This window comes from Alosa pseudoharengus, unplaced genomic scaffold (genome assembly GCF_046254945.1).
Source record: "Alosa pseudoharengus isolate Yale_2024_CS ecotype anadromous, Long Island Sound unplaced genomic scaffold, YU_APseudo_1.1 YU_APseudo_1.1_scf_18, whole genome shotgun sequence".
NCBI classification, from domain to species: Eukaryota; Metazoa; Chordata; class Actinopteri; order Clupeiformes; family Clupeidae; genus Alosa; species Alosa pseudoharengus.
Genome location: NW_027468650.1, coordinates 2,858,685 through 2,873,684, shown reverse-complemented (window position 1 = coordinate 2,873,684; position 15,000 = coordinate 2,858,685). Strand labels below are relative to the sequence as shown.

Here is a 15,000-nt window from a genome sequence, read left to right as displayed (position 1 = left end):
TGCACACACACAAGCTCCAAAATGATGATTGGAGTCACACACACACACACACACACACTCTGAAGCAGGTAATGAGTTCACATGCTGTTTTCGGATGCGTAAATGACCGATGCACTCATTCATGCTTGACATCATCCACAGTCCAGAAGGGGGCTAATCTGTAGACACACTCCCTGCTCTAGTTCCCCGACAGAGTCCTGGTCTCAGCACTAGTTCCCTTAAAGGGTTCCAGTCTCTACACTAGTTCCCTTATAGAGTTCCAGTCTTTGCACTAGTTCCCTTACAGAGTCCTGGTCTCAGCACTAGTTCCCTTAAAGGGTTCCAGTCTCTACATTACATTACATTACATTACATTACATTACATTTAGCAGACACTTCTTGACCAAAGTGACTTACATATGTCAGCTATATTACAAGGGATCACATTGTCCCCGGAGCAACTTGGGGTTAAGTGCCTTGCTCAAGGGCACAACGGTGGAAGCTGGGAATTGAACCGACAACTTTCAGGCTACTGCACGCTAGCCCAGCTCCTTAACCACACTACCACCGCCCTTATAGAGTTCCAGTCTTTGCACTAGTTCCCTTACAGAGTCCTGGTCTCTACACTAGTTCCCTTATAGGGTTCCAGTCTCTACACTAGTTCCCTTATAGAGTCCTGGTCTCAGCACTAGTTCCCCTACAGAGTTCCAGTCTCTGCACTAGTTCCCTTATAGAGTTCCAGTCTCTGCACTAGTTCCACTACAGAGTCCTGGTCCCTGCAAAATGCACTGTATTTCCATAGGCGTTCTATGCTATGAATGTGTTTGTGTGTGTTGATAGTATATTTTTTCTACCATATTTCTCTTGAGACTTAATCAGGACGATGCAGGTCAGAATCCAGGCTTTATTCTTTTCAATGAGGGGCCTAGTGCCCCTCAAGGGAGAAAAGTACATGTTTGTGTCACCCCATCATAAGTCTCCATAATTTAAAAAGTTATTATTATCAATCCAATTTCAAATTAGTTGTATTTTATCAATTTGAAGAACACAGTATCGTATCCACTCCAATGTTTTTACTTTAAACGGTGGAAAGCGTCATTCGACGCCCCAACTATTAACTTACGCTTTCAGTGCAACATCTTTATAGGCTACTTCAAACTGTGATCTTAGTTACACAATCTAGAGATGGTTTCATACATCTGTTATGACCAGCAACACTCTTATGCAATTTCATTTTCAGGTGAGAGTCTAGGCAAGCAGTCCCCCAATGTAGCCGTAAAAATGGGGACTGGCCAAGAACCCCGGCTACCCCTGAAAAGCTTAGCAGCTAATCCGATAAGCTCCAGATTGTGTCCATAGGACCGAATATGTTTCTGTCTAAAACATACATGGCTATTTCCAGAACAATTGTTCTAACGCCAGTCTCATAGAGACGAAAGTATTCTCAGTGATACTTACGGGCCATTTACAGGAACAAAACAAGTTTGTTACTAACGCCCAACAGAGCTCCCTGCTGGAGCCCGATAGTCTGACAAGAACTATATAGGACTTTTTACTCCCCAATCTCACCACCAGAAAATATCAATTGCCTTACCTTAAGAGTGTGCCGTCAAAACACGATGTTGAAAATCTCTTTCAGCAAAACGTTGAATCCAATTTAAATCCAAAGTTTTTATCTCACGGTTGGAACCTCCATAACTGATAGTATATTTTTTCTACCATATTTCTCTTGAGACTTAATCAGGACGATGCAGGTCAGAATCCAGGCTTTATTCTTTTCAATGAGGGGCCTAGTGCCCCTCAAGGGAGAAAAGTACATGTTTGTGTCACCCCATCATGGGTTTCACCAGATTCTCAATATTCTCTTCTAACTTCTCTGACTAACAGAGACCATATTTAAAGTTACACACAAAGAAGGAGTGACCTCTAGGTCCAACCCAGTTTGAATATGCAATAGAAAGGGAGGATGAGGATTAGGCCTTCATCAGGTCTGGTCAGCTTCTATTATCTTTTAATTAAAACTACCCCCTTTCCTGGGAAGTCCTTCAGAGGCTTGGACACATGCTGTTCTACAAACATTCACACCTTGGTGATGGGCAAAAGGCATAAACAATGGACACACTGCATACAGACCAAAGACACACACACAGGGTACACATGGGTACACAATCACAAATGACCATAAGAACTATACAGTCTTCAAGTCATAAAGACTTGAATCATTAAACCATTCACATAAAATATGAATACAAAATATTCCCTTCAGTGTGTGTGTGTGTGCAGTGTTTCCCATACATTGACTTATTTGTGCTTAAATCTGGTTAGAATCATAACCGTGCTGCACTAATTTGTTAAAAACTGTTGCATTCGAGTTAATTCTGCAAACCTACCACCACAAATAGAATTCAATTCTGTGGGAAAGACTGGTGTGTGTTCTATGCTATAAATGTATCCATTTGTGCACACACTGGTGTGATGCATGCGTGTGTGAGGGAGAGAAATAGACAACTGTTGCTGTGTTCATTTGTCTGTTTGTTTATATGTGAGTTCCAGCATCTGTGCACATGGTTGCTAGTGCTCTCACTGACCTGCTATGCATGTGTGTGTTTGTGTGTGTGTGTACGGTGTCCTGAGGACGCAGTAGCTCAGCATTCCTGATGACACCCTAGCCTTCAACAGCTGACTGTACTCTGGGCCGGCAAGGAAGCTATGTTTGTGTGTGTGTGTGTGTGTCTGTCTATCTGTGTGTGTGTGTGTCTGTCTATCTGTGTGTGTGTGTGTCTGTTTATCTGTGTGTGTGTGTGTGTGTGTGTGTGTGTGTGTGTGTGTGTGTGTGTCTGTCTATCTGTGTGTGTGTGTGTGTGTGTGTCTATCTGTGTGTGTGTGTGTGTCTCTCTATCTGTGTGTGTGTGTGTGTGTGTGTGTGTGTCTGTCTATCTGTGTGTGTGTGTGTGTCTGTCTATCTGTGTGTGTGTGTGTGTCTGTGTGTCTGTTTATCCGTGTGTGTGTGTGTCTGTCTATCTGTGTGTGTGTGTGTGTGTCTGTTTATCCGTGTGTGTGTGTGTCTGTCTATCTGTGTGTGTGTGTGTGTGTGTGTGTGTGTCTGTCTATCTGTGTGTGTGTGTGTGTGTATGTATGTGTGTGTGTGTGTGTAGTTAGTGTACGCCGGCGACCGGTTCAATTCCCACCCCCTGGTCCTTTCCGGATCACCCGACTCTCATTCAACACTATCCTATCACATTAAAGCTCTAATGTTTTCACATGATAACCTCTCTCCCTGAAACAACCATACATCTCTTTACTTTTAATATTGAAATCCTGATCATTATTACAAATTCTCCGTAATCTCTTGAATTGACCAAAAGGAATGTTCTTAATGAGTGTAGATGAGTGAAAGCTTTTAGCATGAAGTGATGTGTTTTTATGTGACTCAAATGTGTTTGTGTTAAAGTTTCCCAGAGGAGCAAGGAGGAGTTCTGCCTGACCTCACAATGCATTGAAGCAGGTGGGTCTCATCGGATCACTCATGGTGCCTACATCAGATATTTCACATGTCTTCTGAAATGGTGTGAGAAAGAGGAAGTGTGTGTGTGTATGTGTGTGTGTGTGTGTGTGCGTGTGTGTGTCTGTGTGTGTCTGTCTGTCTGTCTCTCTCTGTGTGTGTGTGTGTGTGTGTGTGTGTGTGAATGTGGCCTCAGGTGTGAGAGCATGACCCTGTCACTGAGTAAATCTTGTAAACAATGATAGTCAACTTCAAGTGTAGTGTAGTTGTTGTGTTTGTTCATAGTTATAGTTCTTAGCAGTTACATGAACATCACAATTAACAGTTTAATGTAGTCATAAAGCTTAAATAAACAAAAGAATATTAGTAATAGACTAAATATGGTTTAACAGAATAATAACAATAAGCGTAAACACATACAAACCAAACACATACACCATCCAAGAAAGTGGCCAAAAGATGTATGATATGAAGAATAGTCTGTGATATAATAGCCATGATGAGGAGCCAGTATTCTGATCGTGGATTAAGCCTAGTCCTAGTCCTAGACTGAAGGCTCCTTTTCAGCAGAGATTCATTGATGTTCTCTTTTGTCTTAGTCTTGGAAAAGGTTTATTTCTTCACTTGAAGAAATACGCCGAATTGGACTAGTTTTCATTGCTCGCAAGCTTTAAAAAGCCTGGTGAAGCCCTTAGGAAATGCAGACCTATGTGTGCTGTCCCCTCCCAGCTCAGCTCATACTGTAGCTACCATAGGTGTTCTATAATCACACCATACCTGAATGTTCTATAATCACACCATACCTGAATGTTCTATAATCACACCTGAATGCCTCCATGAGTCACTGATGAAAGGTCAGCTCATAGCTACCATAGGTGTTCTATAATCACACCATACCTGAATGCCTCCATGAGTCACTGATGAAAGGTCAGCTCATAGCTACCATATGTGTTCTATAATCACACCACACCTGAATGCCTCCATGAGTCACTGATGAAAGGTCAGCTCATAGCTACCATAGGTGTTCTATAATCACACCATACCTGAATGTTCTATAATCACACCATACCTGAATGTTCTATAATCACACCATACCTGAATGTTCTATAATCACACCACACCTGAATGTTCTATAATCACACCTGAATGCCTCCATGAGTCACTGATGAAAGGTCAGCTCATAGCTACCATAGGTGTTCTATAATCACACCATACCTGAATGCCTCCATGAGTCACTGATGAAAGGTCACTGCTGTCCCCTCTCGGCGTCCTGTATGTCACAGCGGGCTCGGTCCTCAGTAAGATGGACCGCCACGCTTCTCCTTGCGATGACTTCTTCCAGTACGCCTGCGGAGGATGGATAAAGGACAACCCCATTCCGGAAGATTCCTCCAGTTATGGCATCTACCCATGGCTGAGGCAGAATGTGGACATCAAACTAAAAGGTTCCCCCACAGAGAGACACACTGTAGGCAGCTAGTCTCCTCTATACATGGGAAGCAGTTTATTTGACGGTGGCGTTTGTGCGCTTTATTTCAGAGTTGCTGGAGCAGCCTATGGATGCGGGGGACATCGAGGCAGTCCAGAAGGCTAAGGTGCTCTACCAGTCATGCATGAATGAAGGTAAGTGAACAAAGCACTGGACATTCTTGTGATCTCGTAGGTCAAGTACCGAGGCGTTCCTAAGCCACTGAAAGGTGTTTTTCCCCCTTTTGTTTCCATGCCCAATGTGTGCATGGACTGCTTGCTATTCTGAACACTGTTTTATAACACGAGCGAGCGGTATTTATGGTGTGGAAGTTGCAGTAATATAGTCTGGTGTGTGCTGCCTGTTCATTTGACTAATTTGTTCTTGTGCCTGGTTGTAAACCTGAGCTAATTAACGCGTCCAGATGGTTGACGCTGGCGGATGGGAGGAGGGCTTTTACTCTCTGAACCCCTGCGTTTCCTCATGGGCCCTCCTCTCTGGCCCTTCTGTGTGTGTGTGTGTGCGTGCGTGTGTGTGTGTGTGTGTGTGTGTGTGTGTGTGTGTGCTTGCGTGCGTGTGTGTGTGTGCTTGCGTGCGTGTGTGTGTGTGTGTGTGTGTGTGTGTGTGAGTGCGTGCATGCGTGCATGTGTGTGTGTGCTCGTGTGTGTGTTTGTGCATGCGTTTTTGTGCGTGCGTGCGTGCGTGTGTGTGTGTCAGGCTTTAGATGGGTGGTAGCAAGAGGTTTGTGTCCCATAGGCTGATTGCAGTCTTGAGTGTGTTTTGGACTCTTAAAGTGTGGCCAGTCAGCATATTGTAGGGCTCGGTTTGCTGGGGTAACTGTTTTTGCAGTTCATTATACTGTAGTTTTGATGTCAGAGCACACCACCAAAGATAAACGGATGAGGATGCCAGCAGCCAGTTTTATATTTCTTGGACTACATGGCCCCTGGTCTGAATGCAGCTGTTCTCCAATACTCTCTGATCTGAATGCAGCTGTACTCCAACACTGTCTGATCTGAATGCAGCTGTACTCCAACACTGTCTGGTCTGAATGCAGCTGTACTCCAACACTGTCTGATCTGAATGCAGCTATACTCCAACACTGTCTGGTCTGAATGCAGCTGTACTCCAACACTGTCTGAATGCAGCTGTACTCCAACACTGTCTGAATGCAGCTGTACTCCAACACTGTCTGATCTGAATGCAGCTGTACTCCAACACTGATCTGGTCTGAATGCAGCTGTACTCCAACACTGATCTGGTCTGAATGCAGCTGTACTCCAACACTGGTCTGAATGCAGCTGTACTCCAACACTGTCTGATCTGAATGCAGCTGTACTCCAACACTGATCTGGTCTGAATGCAGCTGTACTCCAACACTGATCTGGTCTGAATGCAGCTGTACTCCAACACTGTCTGGTCTGAATGCAGCTGTACTCCAACACTGATCTGGTCTGAATGCAGCTGTACTCCAACACTGGTCTGAATGCAGCTGTACTCCAACACTGGTCTGATCTGTTTAACGGCTCCGTGCCCTTTGTCTGCAGGCCTTTTGGAGCAGGAAGATGCCACGCCCCTGCTGCAGGTTCTAAAGCAGCGGGAGTTCCGTTGGCCGGTTCTCGGGGACGCGTTAGGTTCCGACTGGCGATGGGAGGAACCCCAGTTCGACCTGCTGAAGACGCTGGCCCAGATCCGCACCCAGCACAGCAAGTCGGTCCTCGTCCGGTTCTACGTCTCCCCAGATGACAAGAGTTCCAACAAGTACATCATCAAGGTGTGCCAGCCCATCTCAGACATACAGTACACTCCCTGACATCCATGACTACTGTACATTTCTTCTTCTTCTTCTTGTTCTTCTTCTTCTTCTTCTTCCTCATTCCCCATGGATTAACCCCACTGATGCTGACCCTGACGCTACTGGTGCTATTGCACCGGGCACTACCATACGGACAGTTTCCACATCCTTCATGGCTGTCAGCATTAATCTTGTCATAATCAGTCATATTTTTTTGTGTTTCTTTGTGCCTAGCTTGACCAGGCGTCCCTCACCTTGCCGTCCAGAGAGGATTACATCACCAACACCACAGAGGCTACTAGGGTGAGTCAGCTGCTATCGGTACTGTAGACCCAACCTCACCCTAACCTCAACACAACCTCATCTCAACCCAACCTCATCCCAAACTCAACCCAACCTCATCTCAACCCAACCTCATCCCAAACTCAACCCAACCTCATCCTAACCTCATCCCAACCTCATCCTAACCTCAACCCAACCTCACCCTAACCTCAATCCAACCTCAACACAACCTCACCCTAACCTCAACCCAACCTCACCCTAACCTCAATCCAACCTCAACACAACCTCATGCTAACCTCAACACAACACCCTAATCTCATGTTCAAGCTGACTCAGCAGGAAGCTAGTGTGTTCTGAGCTAGTGCTGCTTTTCTTTACGGCTTTCTTTCTCTCCTCCTCTCTGTCTACTCACACACACAGAGTCTGTGTACAGTGTCCCCCCCCCCCCCCCTCTCTCTCTCTCTTCCTCTACCTCTTTCTCTCTGTATGTGTGTTTATGTGTCAGTATTTGTGTTTTGTAAACCCTGACATAGTCAAAGAACAGGACCCCTTATATGTTTTTGCTTACATGTTCTTGACTTGTAAAAATGTAAATGTTGTCTTGTCCTGTCCTTGGTGTCTGGGCAGTATCGGGAGTCCTTGCTGAGCCTGATGGTGGACATCGCTGTCATGCTTGGTGGCAAACAGCAAGCCGCAGAGACTCAGATGAAAGCCGTGCTTGACTTTGAGATTAAGGTTGCCCAGGTGAGATGGACATTAGACAATCAGACGGTTCTTCAGTCAATACACAGTGACACAAAAGGTTGTAGTGCTCGTAAATTGAAAATCCTAAATAACCATTATTAATATGAAATTCATTTTTTTTTTTTTTCATTTTATTACTTTTAATAAATTGTTTAAAATGATGGGATACTATTAGTGTCCAATCATGTTGTTTTATGATATTCTGTGAAAGAAAAAAAAATTGTGGACATGCCAAACCGTTGGTTCTCAGTTGATGTTCTATCACCTTGATGTGCATTGGAGAGAAAGTGTTGCAGAGGCGTCCAAGGTCATCAAGCCTCATGCTCTCCATCAGCCACCCTAGTAATCCCTTCAACCCTGATAGAGCTCAGAGACCACCACAATAGCAACAACCATCAGAGAACAGTAGCCTACTGGGTCCATGAATAAGTACAAAAGGTTTTGTCTAGAAAACATGAGAAAATGCCCTGTAAAAACAAGCTAGTACTATTCATAGCTGATACTTCAGACAGTGAAGGCATCTCAACTTTTGGTTAAACTATCAATTGTATCTAATGTATTGTTCATATGTTATAAGCTAATGTAGTGTTCATATATTATGAGCTAATGTAGTGTTCATATATTATAAGCTAATGTAATGTTCATATATTATAAGCTAATTATTCCTATATTATAAGCTAATGTAGTGTTCATATATTATAAGCTAATGCACTGTTCATATAAGTGGTTTTGGACAAGAGCATCTGCCAAACACCATGGACACCAAATAAACAGAGCGAGTGGAAAGATATTTTAGGCTCTACTGTGCTCCATCACTGAGGATCCCACACTGATACTTTGTTTCTCTGTTGTTCTTTTAATAGATTATGATCCCCTTTGAGAACCGCACCAGTGAGAACATGTACAACAGATACAGCCTGACGCGTTGGCAACGCACGGTTCCAGAGGTTAGACATTGGCCTAGCACTCCACATCCGTCATCTGCCACTGACCACTCAAGTACACTTCATCTACACTACACACTAGCCTGCTGAAGTATGCACTCACACAACAGATATACTCTTTGTTATAGTAGTTGTGTATAGTAGCATATGGTATGCCATTAAGTATGAATTTCACATGACATTTCACAAAAAGCTAAATTAGTTGCGGTTCCTCTGGAACAAGTATAGAACATTCCTTCGACTTCCTCTTTATTTCTTGTCTTTCTGTCTCCCTATCTCAAAGTCAAAGTCGCAGTCAGCTTTATTGTCAATAGGCTACTTGCACCAAAGGCTCTCAGTGCGCTTGTTTGTTTTCCAGTGGAGCGTTAGCTGTGTTGTAACGGCAACTTTTATATTCTGCTCCTACATCTTCACTCCGACACTGAATATCTTGTTTGCCCAATAATAAATTCAATTCAAATTTGAACACACACATTTTATCGTAACATGCTGATTCATTAGGTGCAACACCCAACCAGGTCCGTGTAGACACTAATTACTTTAACAATAGCGGCAGGTTCAAACACACCTGGCTCCAAACGAGCGTATGAACCTTTGCTGCAGGTAGCCCATTTCCATGTATGACATACAGTAGAATCGAAAAAACGTTTCTCTCTATCCCACGGTTTCTCTCTATCCCACGTTTCTCTCTATCACGGTTTCTCTCTATCCCACGGTTTCTCTCTATCCCACGTTTCTCTCTATCCCACGGTTTCTCTCTATCCCACGTTTCTCTCTATCCCACGGTTTCTCTCTATCCCACGTTTCTATCTATCCCACGGTTTCTCTCTATCCCACGGTTTCTCTCTATCCCACGTTTCTCTCTATCCCACGGTTTCTCTCTATCCAATGGTGAAAGACATAAAGTGCACAAGAGATAAAGACATTTCTTTATCATTTAAAGACTAACATTATATTAACGGCAGTAATAAAAATAAAGTAAAAGAGTGCATTTGTTTATCAGTATTTGTTTATCTCCCTCCCTCTCTCTCTCTCAATCATGTCCCTGTCTATCTCTCTATCTATCTATCTATCTATCTATCAATCATGTCCCTCTCTCTCTCTCTCTGTCTCTCTCAATCATGTCCCTGTCTATCTCTCTCTCTCTCTCAATCATGTCCCTGTCTATCTCTCTATCTATCTATCTATCTCTCAATCATGTCCCTGTCTATCTCTCTATCTATCTATCTCTCAATCATGTCCCTGTCTCTCTCTCTCTCTCTCTCTCTCAATCATGTCCCTGTCTATCTCTCTATCTATCTATCTATCTATCTCTCAATCATGTCCCTGTCTCTCTCTCTCTCAATCATGTCCCTGTCTATCTCTCTCTCTCTCTCTCTCATTCATGTCCCTGTCTATCTCTCTATCTATCTATCTCTCTCTCTCTCTCTCTCAATCATGTCCCTGTCTATCTCTCTATCTCTCTATCTATCTATCTATCAATCATGTCCCTCTCTCTCTCTCTCTGTCTCTCTCAATCATGTCCCTGTCTAGCTCTCTCTCTCTCTCAATCATGTCCCTGTCTATCTCTCTCTCTCTCTCTCTCTCTCATTCATGTCCCTGTCTATCTCTCTATCTATCTATCTCTCTCTCTCTCTCATTCATGTCCCTGTCTATCTCTCTCTCTCTCTCTCTCTCTCATTCATGTCCCTGTCTATCTCTCTCTCTCTCTCTCTCTCTCATTCATGTCCCTGTCTGTCTCTCTCTCTCTCTCTCTCTCATTCATGTCCCTGTCTATCTCTCTCTCTCTCTCTCTCTCTCTCTCTCTCATTCATGTCCCTGTCTATCTCTCTCTCTCTCTCTCTCATTCATGTCCCTGTCTATCTCTCTGCCTGCAGTTTAGTTGGCTGAATTTCATCAAAGCCTCCATCGACACTAAGCAACACCCAGACCTGGTCATTTCCTCATCAGAGCCAGTTATAGTGCGTGCGCCACAGTACTTCAAAGACCTCTTCAAGCTCCTCAACAGCACCGAGCCGAGGTAAACAGTCCAGACTTGTGCCATTGATCTTTTGACCAGATCCTGGTCCTCACACACACATGCCCATTCATCACAGCTCATTAAACGGGCGGCTTGTGTGTGTGTGTGTGTGTGTGTGTGTGTGTGTGTGTGTGTGTGTGTGTGTGTGTGTGTGTGTGTGTGTGTGTGTGTGTGTGTGTGTGTGTGTGTGTGTGTGTGTGTGTGTGTGTGTGTGTGTGTGTGTGTGTGTGTGTGTGTGTGTGTGTGTGTGTGTGTGTGTGGCAGTGATAGTGTAGTGGTTAAGGAGCTGGGCTAGCATGCAGTATCCTGAAAAGTTGTGGGTTCAATTCCCGGTTTGCACCGTTGCCCTTGAGCAATGCACTTCACCCCAAGTTACTCCGGTGACAACGTAATCCCTTGAAATATAGTTGACATATGTACTGTAAGTCACTTTGAACAACAGTGTCTGCTAAATGAATAAATGTGTGTGTGTTTTTGTATGCGTAGGTGTATATAGTGCAGCGTCTGAAAGCAGTTAGACCAAGGACATGAATACTTTTCTCTACATTCCCCTCTGCCTTTCTCTCCTCCTCCTCCTCCCCCTCCTCTTCCTCCTCCACCTCCCCCTTCTCCTCCTCCTCCTCCTCTCCTTGGCCTGCAGGACCATCGGCAACTATGTCATGTGGAGAGCGGTTCTCTCCAGGGTCTCTACCCTCAGCAGAAGGTTCCTCTACAGATACCTGGACTTCGAGAGGGTCAGTGTGCTCCGGGCACCTTTTGGCTGTGCAGCTGTCTGCAATTCTCAATCATAGTCTGTGTGTATTTTCAGATAAAGAGAAATAGTCTGATGTACATAGAGAGAGAGAGAGAGAGAGAGAGAGAGAGAGAGAGAGAGAGAGAGAGAGAGGGAGAGAGAGAGAGAGAGAGAGACTCACAAAAACATTTTACTCCAGGGACAGAGTATGATGTGGGGGTTAAGTATGTTCTACATAATTCTGTCAACGTACACTTGGCCCATTGTTTTCTCTCAGATGTCAGCACTCTGATATAAAGGAAATCTCTGCACTACTCACTCATTATGACATATAACAGCAATGCAACCATCAACTAGAACCACTCATATCACCCATGAAAGGGACGCCTCCTCCTCTCCAACTGTATTGTGGTATGCCATAGCTTTTTGTCCCCTCTGGGTCTCCTTACTGGCCTCTCTGTGAGTGATTTTTCTTGCTTCCTGTCCTTAGGTGATATCGGGGACCACTTCACTTACCCCTCGCTGGGACAAGTGTGTGAACTATGTGGAAAACACTCTCATATATGCCACTGGACGCTTGTTTGTCAACAAGCACTTTCAAGAAGATAAGAAGCATATGGTACACTGCACATTTGTTTTTAAACGCACTTATAAAAATGTATGGGCCAGGGTTTCTTTCTCGCCTCATTTTGTATCTGGTCCAGATGATCAGTGCATTGTGTGGTTCAATATTGAAATTATGTTTTTAATCCTTAACAAACAAGCATGTACAGTATATTTTATATCATTAATGCAGGCTTGGCAGGCTTTGTGATGCATACAACTAATTTAATTAAATCACATAGGAAATAGTCTGGCTCCCTCTTGTGGTCAAACCACATCAGTGCCATTCCCAGATGGCAGTGTCCTAGATGGCATGTTGTTGTGGGCATAGACCTGTAGACTTACCTACAGGGTAACCTGTGGAGGGTCAGGACCACAGCCATAAGCCAGTTGGACGTCATGTTGGTCAACATGTGCTAAGGACCCTGACGTAAGTGGGCTCATGACTGTCTGTGCTTGCTCAGATGGAGGAGCTCATTGACGGGATTCGCTGGGCCTTCATCGACATGCTGGAGAAAGAGAATGATTGGATGGATGATGTCACCAAAAAGAAAGCCGTAGAAAAGGTGGGCAATGGGTCATCTGCATGGTCCCATCCAGTCACATGATCCTCCTTTTGTCCATTTCCAATGTGTTGAGTAGCCACTGAGTGATAAAGGGGGTACCCACTTCATCATGAACTGACAAAAGGGTCATATTCCCTTAAAGGCACACCAGGCAACGTTTTCGTGTTAATTAATCATCTTCGTAAGTTGGTATATGGTTAAATGACTCATTACAGGGCGAATGAAGGCTCTCTCGCCCGCCCCTACTGCCTGTAAGAAGAATATCCCACTTGCAAGTTCGGTGTATCCTACCCGCCGACCAAAGGAGGATCGGTTTACATCCTGCATACAGCACAGAGGCAGGCTAACGAAACGCTAGCGATTGTTGCAAACGTGTGTATAATGGCAGAGTCAGCGAAGAAGCAGCGAAAACCCTTGACGGAAGATGCAAAGAAAAGGAAAAGAGCTTCAGACCGAGCGATCGAGGGGGAGTTTCGTAGAGAAAAAGCATCAAGCTTGCCTGGTGTCCCTTTAAGTTAATTTCCTTAGTTAAAGTTAATGTTGACTGGTATTTAGCCGACTTTTATCCACAGTGACACACACTTGCCACAGGGGGTTTGGGAAGCGGACCTGGGTTGACCAGTAGTCTCAGGTGATGACATCAGCACTGCTCCAACACACACCACAGTGGCCCGTGAGCCATGCTGCAGTGGTGTGTTTCCACAGCCTGGCCTGGCCTCACACCATGTGCTCACTGTTCCTTCTGTCCAGGCCCATGCAGTGCTGCCCAAGGTGGGCTACCCAGAGTTCATCCTCAACGACACATACATCAACGAGGACATCAAAGAGGTACTGGAGCTCCCACTTACAGTACATGCAGAATACTTGTGGCTGTCTGTCTTAAGGCTAAAGTTCAGGGTTTTACAGTTGTGAATGCATAGACACGTCAGTGTATGAGTGTGTGTGTATGTGTAGGTGTACGTGTACGTGTACGTGTACGTGTACGTATACAGTACGAATATGTGTATGTTTGAATGTGAAATGTTTATTGTGTGTGTGTGTGTGTGTGTGTGTGTCCCTCCCTCTCAGCTGTCGTTCTCGGAGAAGGACTACTTTGGGAATGTGATGCAGACGCTTCGCTTCATCGCCCAATCAGACATCGGCTGGCTCAGGAAGCCTGTGCCACGCACAGAGTAAGTGCCCTGACACACCGACTCTCCAATCCCCAACCCATACCTAACAATCGCACACTCATACTCACACACTCATGTTGTTTATTGTTTCAGTTATTTGAGTGAACAGGGTGAACACCTTTGTCATTCATATACTTCACAGACTTGATAAACGTCGATATTTCTTTATGTTCTTTAACTGTATTTCAGATGGTTCACAAATCCCACCACAGTCAACGCCTTCTACAGCTCCTTCACCAATCAGATCAGTAAGACTCATTTTTAGCGTTCTCTGCCTAGTCTCGCTTGGAATGCTCTCCCCAAGAGCATTGAATTTATTACCGTCGGAGGAAGCCCAGGGGACAACCACTTGTTATTGCATATTGTTGCATATTTTTTTCACAAATCATTTATCTAATTTTAATCTCAACGTAAATGACACAGAGACAGACGTGTGCTTACAGATCATTGTTATTGCATGATGTCTCATGGGTCTTTTTGTGCCACTTGTAGTCAAACGATGTCTTTGTGTTCACTCTGTCAGTAGGAATGTGGCAGTGCCGCTTTTGTCTATTAGGAATAAAAAAGCATGTTTGTGGACGCGGCCTACGCACAGCGTGGGCACGCAGCTCGAGAAACAGCCACAGTAATAAGCACCATCTCATATCTCTCAAAAGAGCTAATTAGGGGTGTGGGTCTTGCACGGGAGGAATCCACTTCAACACCCCCTCAGGCTCAGAGGACAGAGCAGCAGCATGCCGGGGTGTCGGAGGAATAATACATATTTGCACCTTAAGTGTGTCGTGTCTGGGTGTCGTGTGGACCTCGTGACTGGGTGTCGTGCGGACCTCGTGACTGGGTGTCGTGTGGACCTCCAGACGGGTCATTAGTGTGTTTCTCTCTCTCCAGGGTTCCCAGCGGGGGAGCTGCAGAAGCCCTTCTTCTGGGGCATGGACTACCCACGGTGAGGGCAGCGCCACGGCACTCGACTAGCTTGTCCTCCGCCATCGCCACCGTCACCTCCCCTCACCACCCCTCACCACCCTCGCCACACTCACCACCCCTCACCACCCTCACCACCCTCGCCACCCTCACCACCCTCACCACCCCTCACCACCCTCACCACCCTCACCACCCTTGCCACCCTCACCACAGACAGACAGACAGACAGACAGACTGAGAAACAGACACACCGACACACAGCTGGCCAGAC

The 15,000-nt window shown here is 45.1% G+C and overlaps 1 protein-coding gene across 1 annotated transcript in view; it reads left to right on the top strand.

The window, feature by feature from the left end:
• Window positions 1-15,000, top strand: part of phex (phosphate regulating endopeptidase homolog, X-linked) — a 23,057-nt gene that overhangs the window by 1,629 nt on the left and 6,428 nt on the right. Inside the window, exons 2-16 of the mRNA XM_076290058.1 lie at window positions 3,431-3,484; window positions 4,765-4,926; window positions 5,021-5,104; window positions 6,497-6,723; window positions 6,979-7,047; window positions 7,654-7,770; window positions 8,634-8,717; window positions 10,592-10,734; window positions 11,375-11,468; window positions 11,958-12,086; window positions 12,535-12,636; window positions 13,387-13,464; window positions 13,705-13,808; window positions 13,998-14,056; window positions 14,697-14,751. Coding sequence (XP_076146173.1) covers window positions 3,431-3,484; window positions 4,765-4,926; window positions 5,021-5,104; window positions 6,497-6,723; window positions 6,979-7,047; window positions 7,654-7,770; window positions 8,634-8,717; window positions 10,592-10,734; window positions 11,375-11,468; window positions 11,958-12,086; window positions 12,535-12,636; window positions 13,387-13,464; window positions 13,705-13,808; window positions 13,998-14,056; window positions 14,697-14,751 — 1,561 coding nt within the window. The remainder of the gene's footprint in view (window positions 1-3,430; window positions 3,485-4,764; window positions 4,927-5,020; window positions 5,105-6,496; window positions 6,724-6,978; window positions 7,048-7,653; window positions 7,771-8,633; window positions 8,718-10,591; window positions 10,735-11,374; window positions 11,469-11,957; window positions 12,087-12,534; window positions 12,637-13,386; window positions 13,465-13,704; window positions 13,809-13,997; window positions 14,057-14,696; window positions 14,752-15,000) is intronic.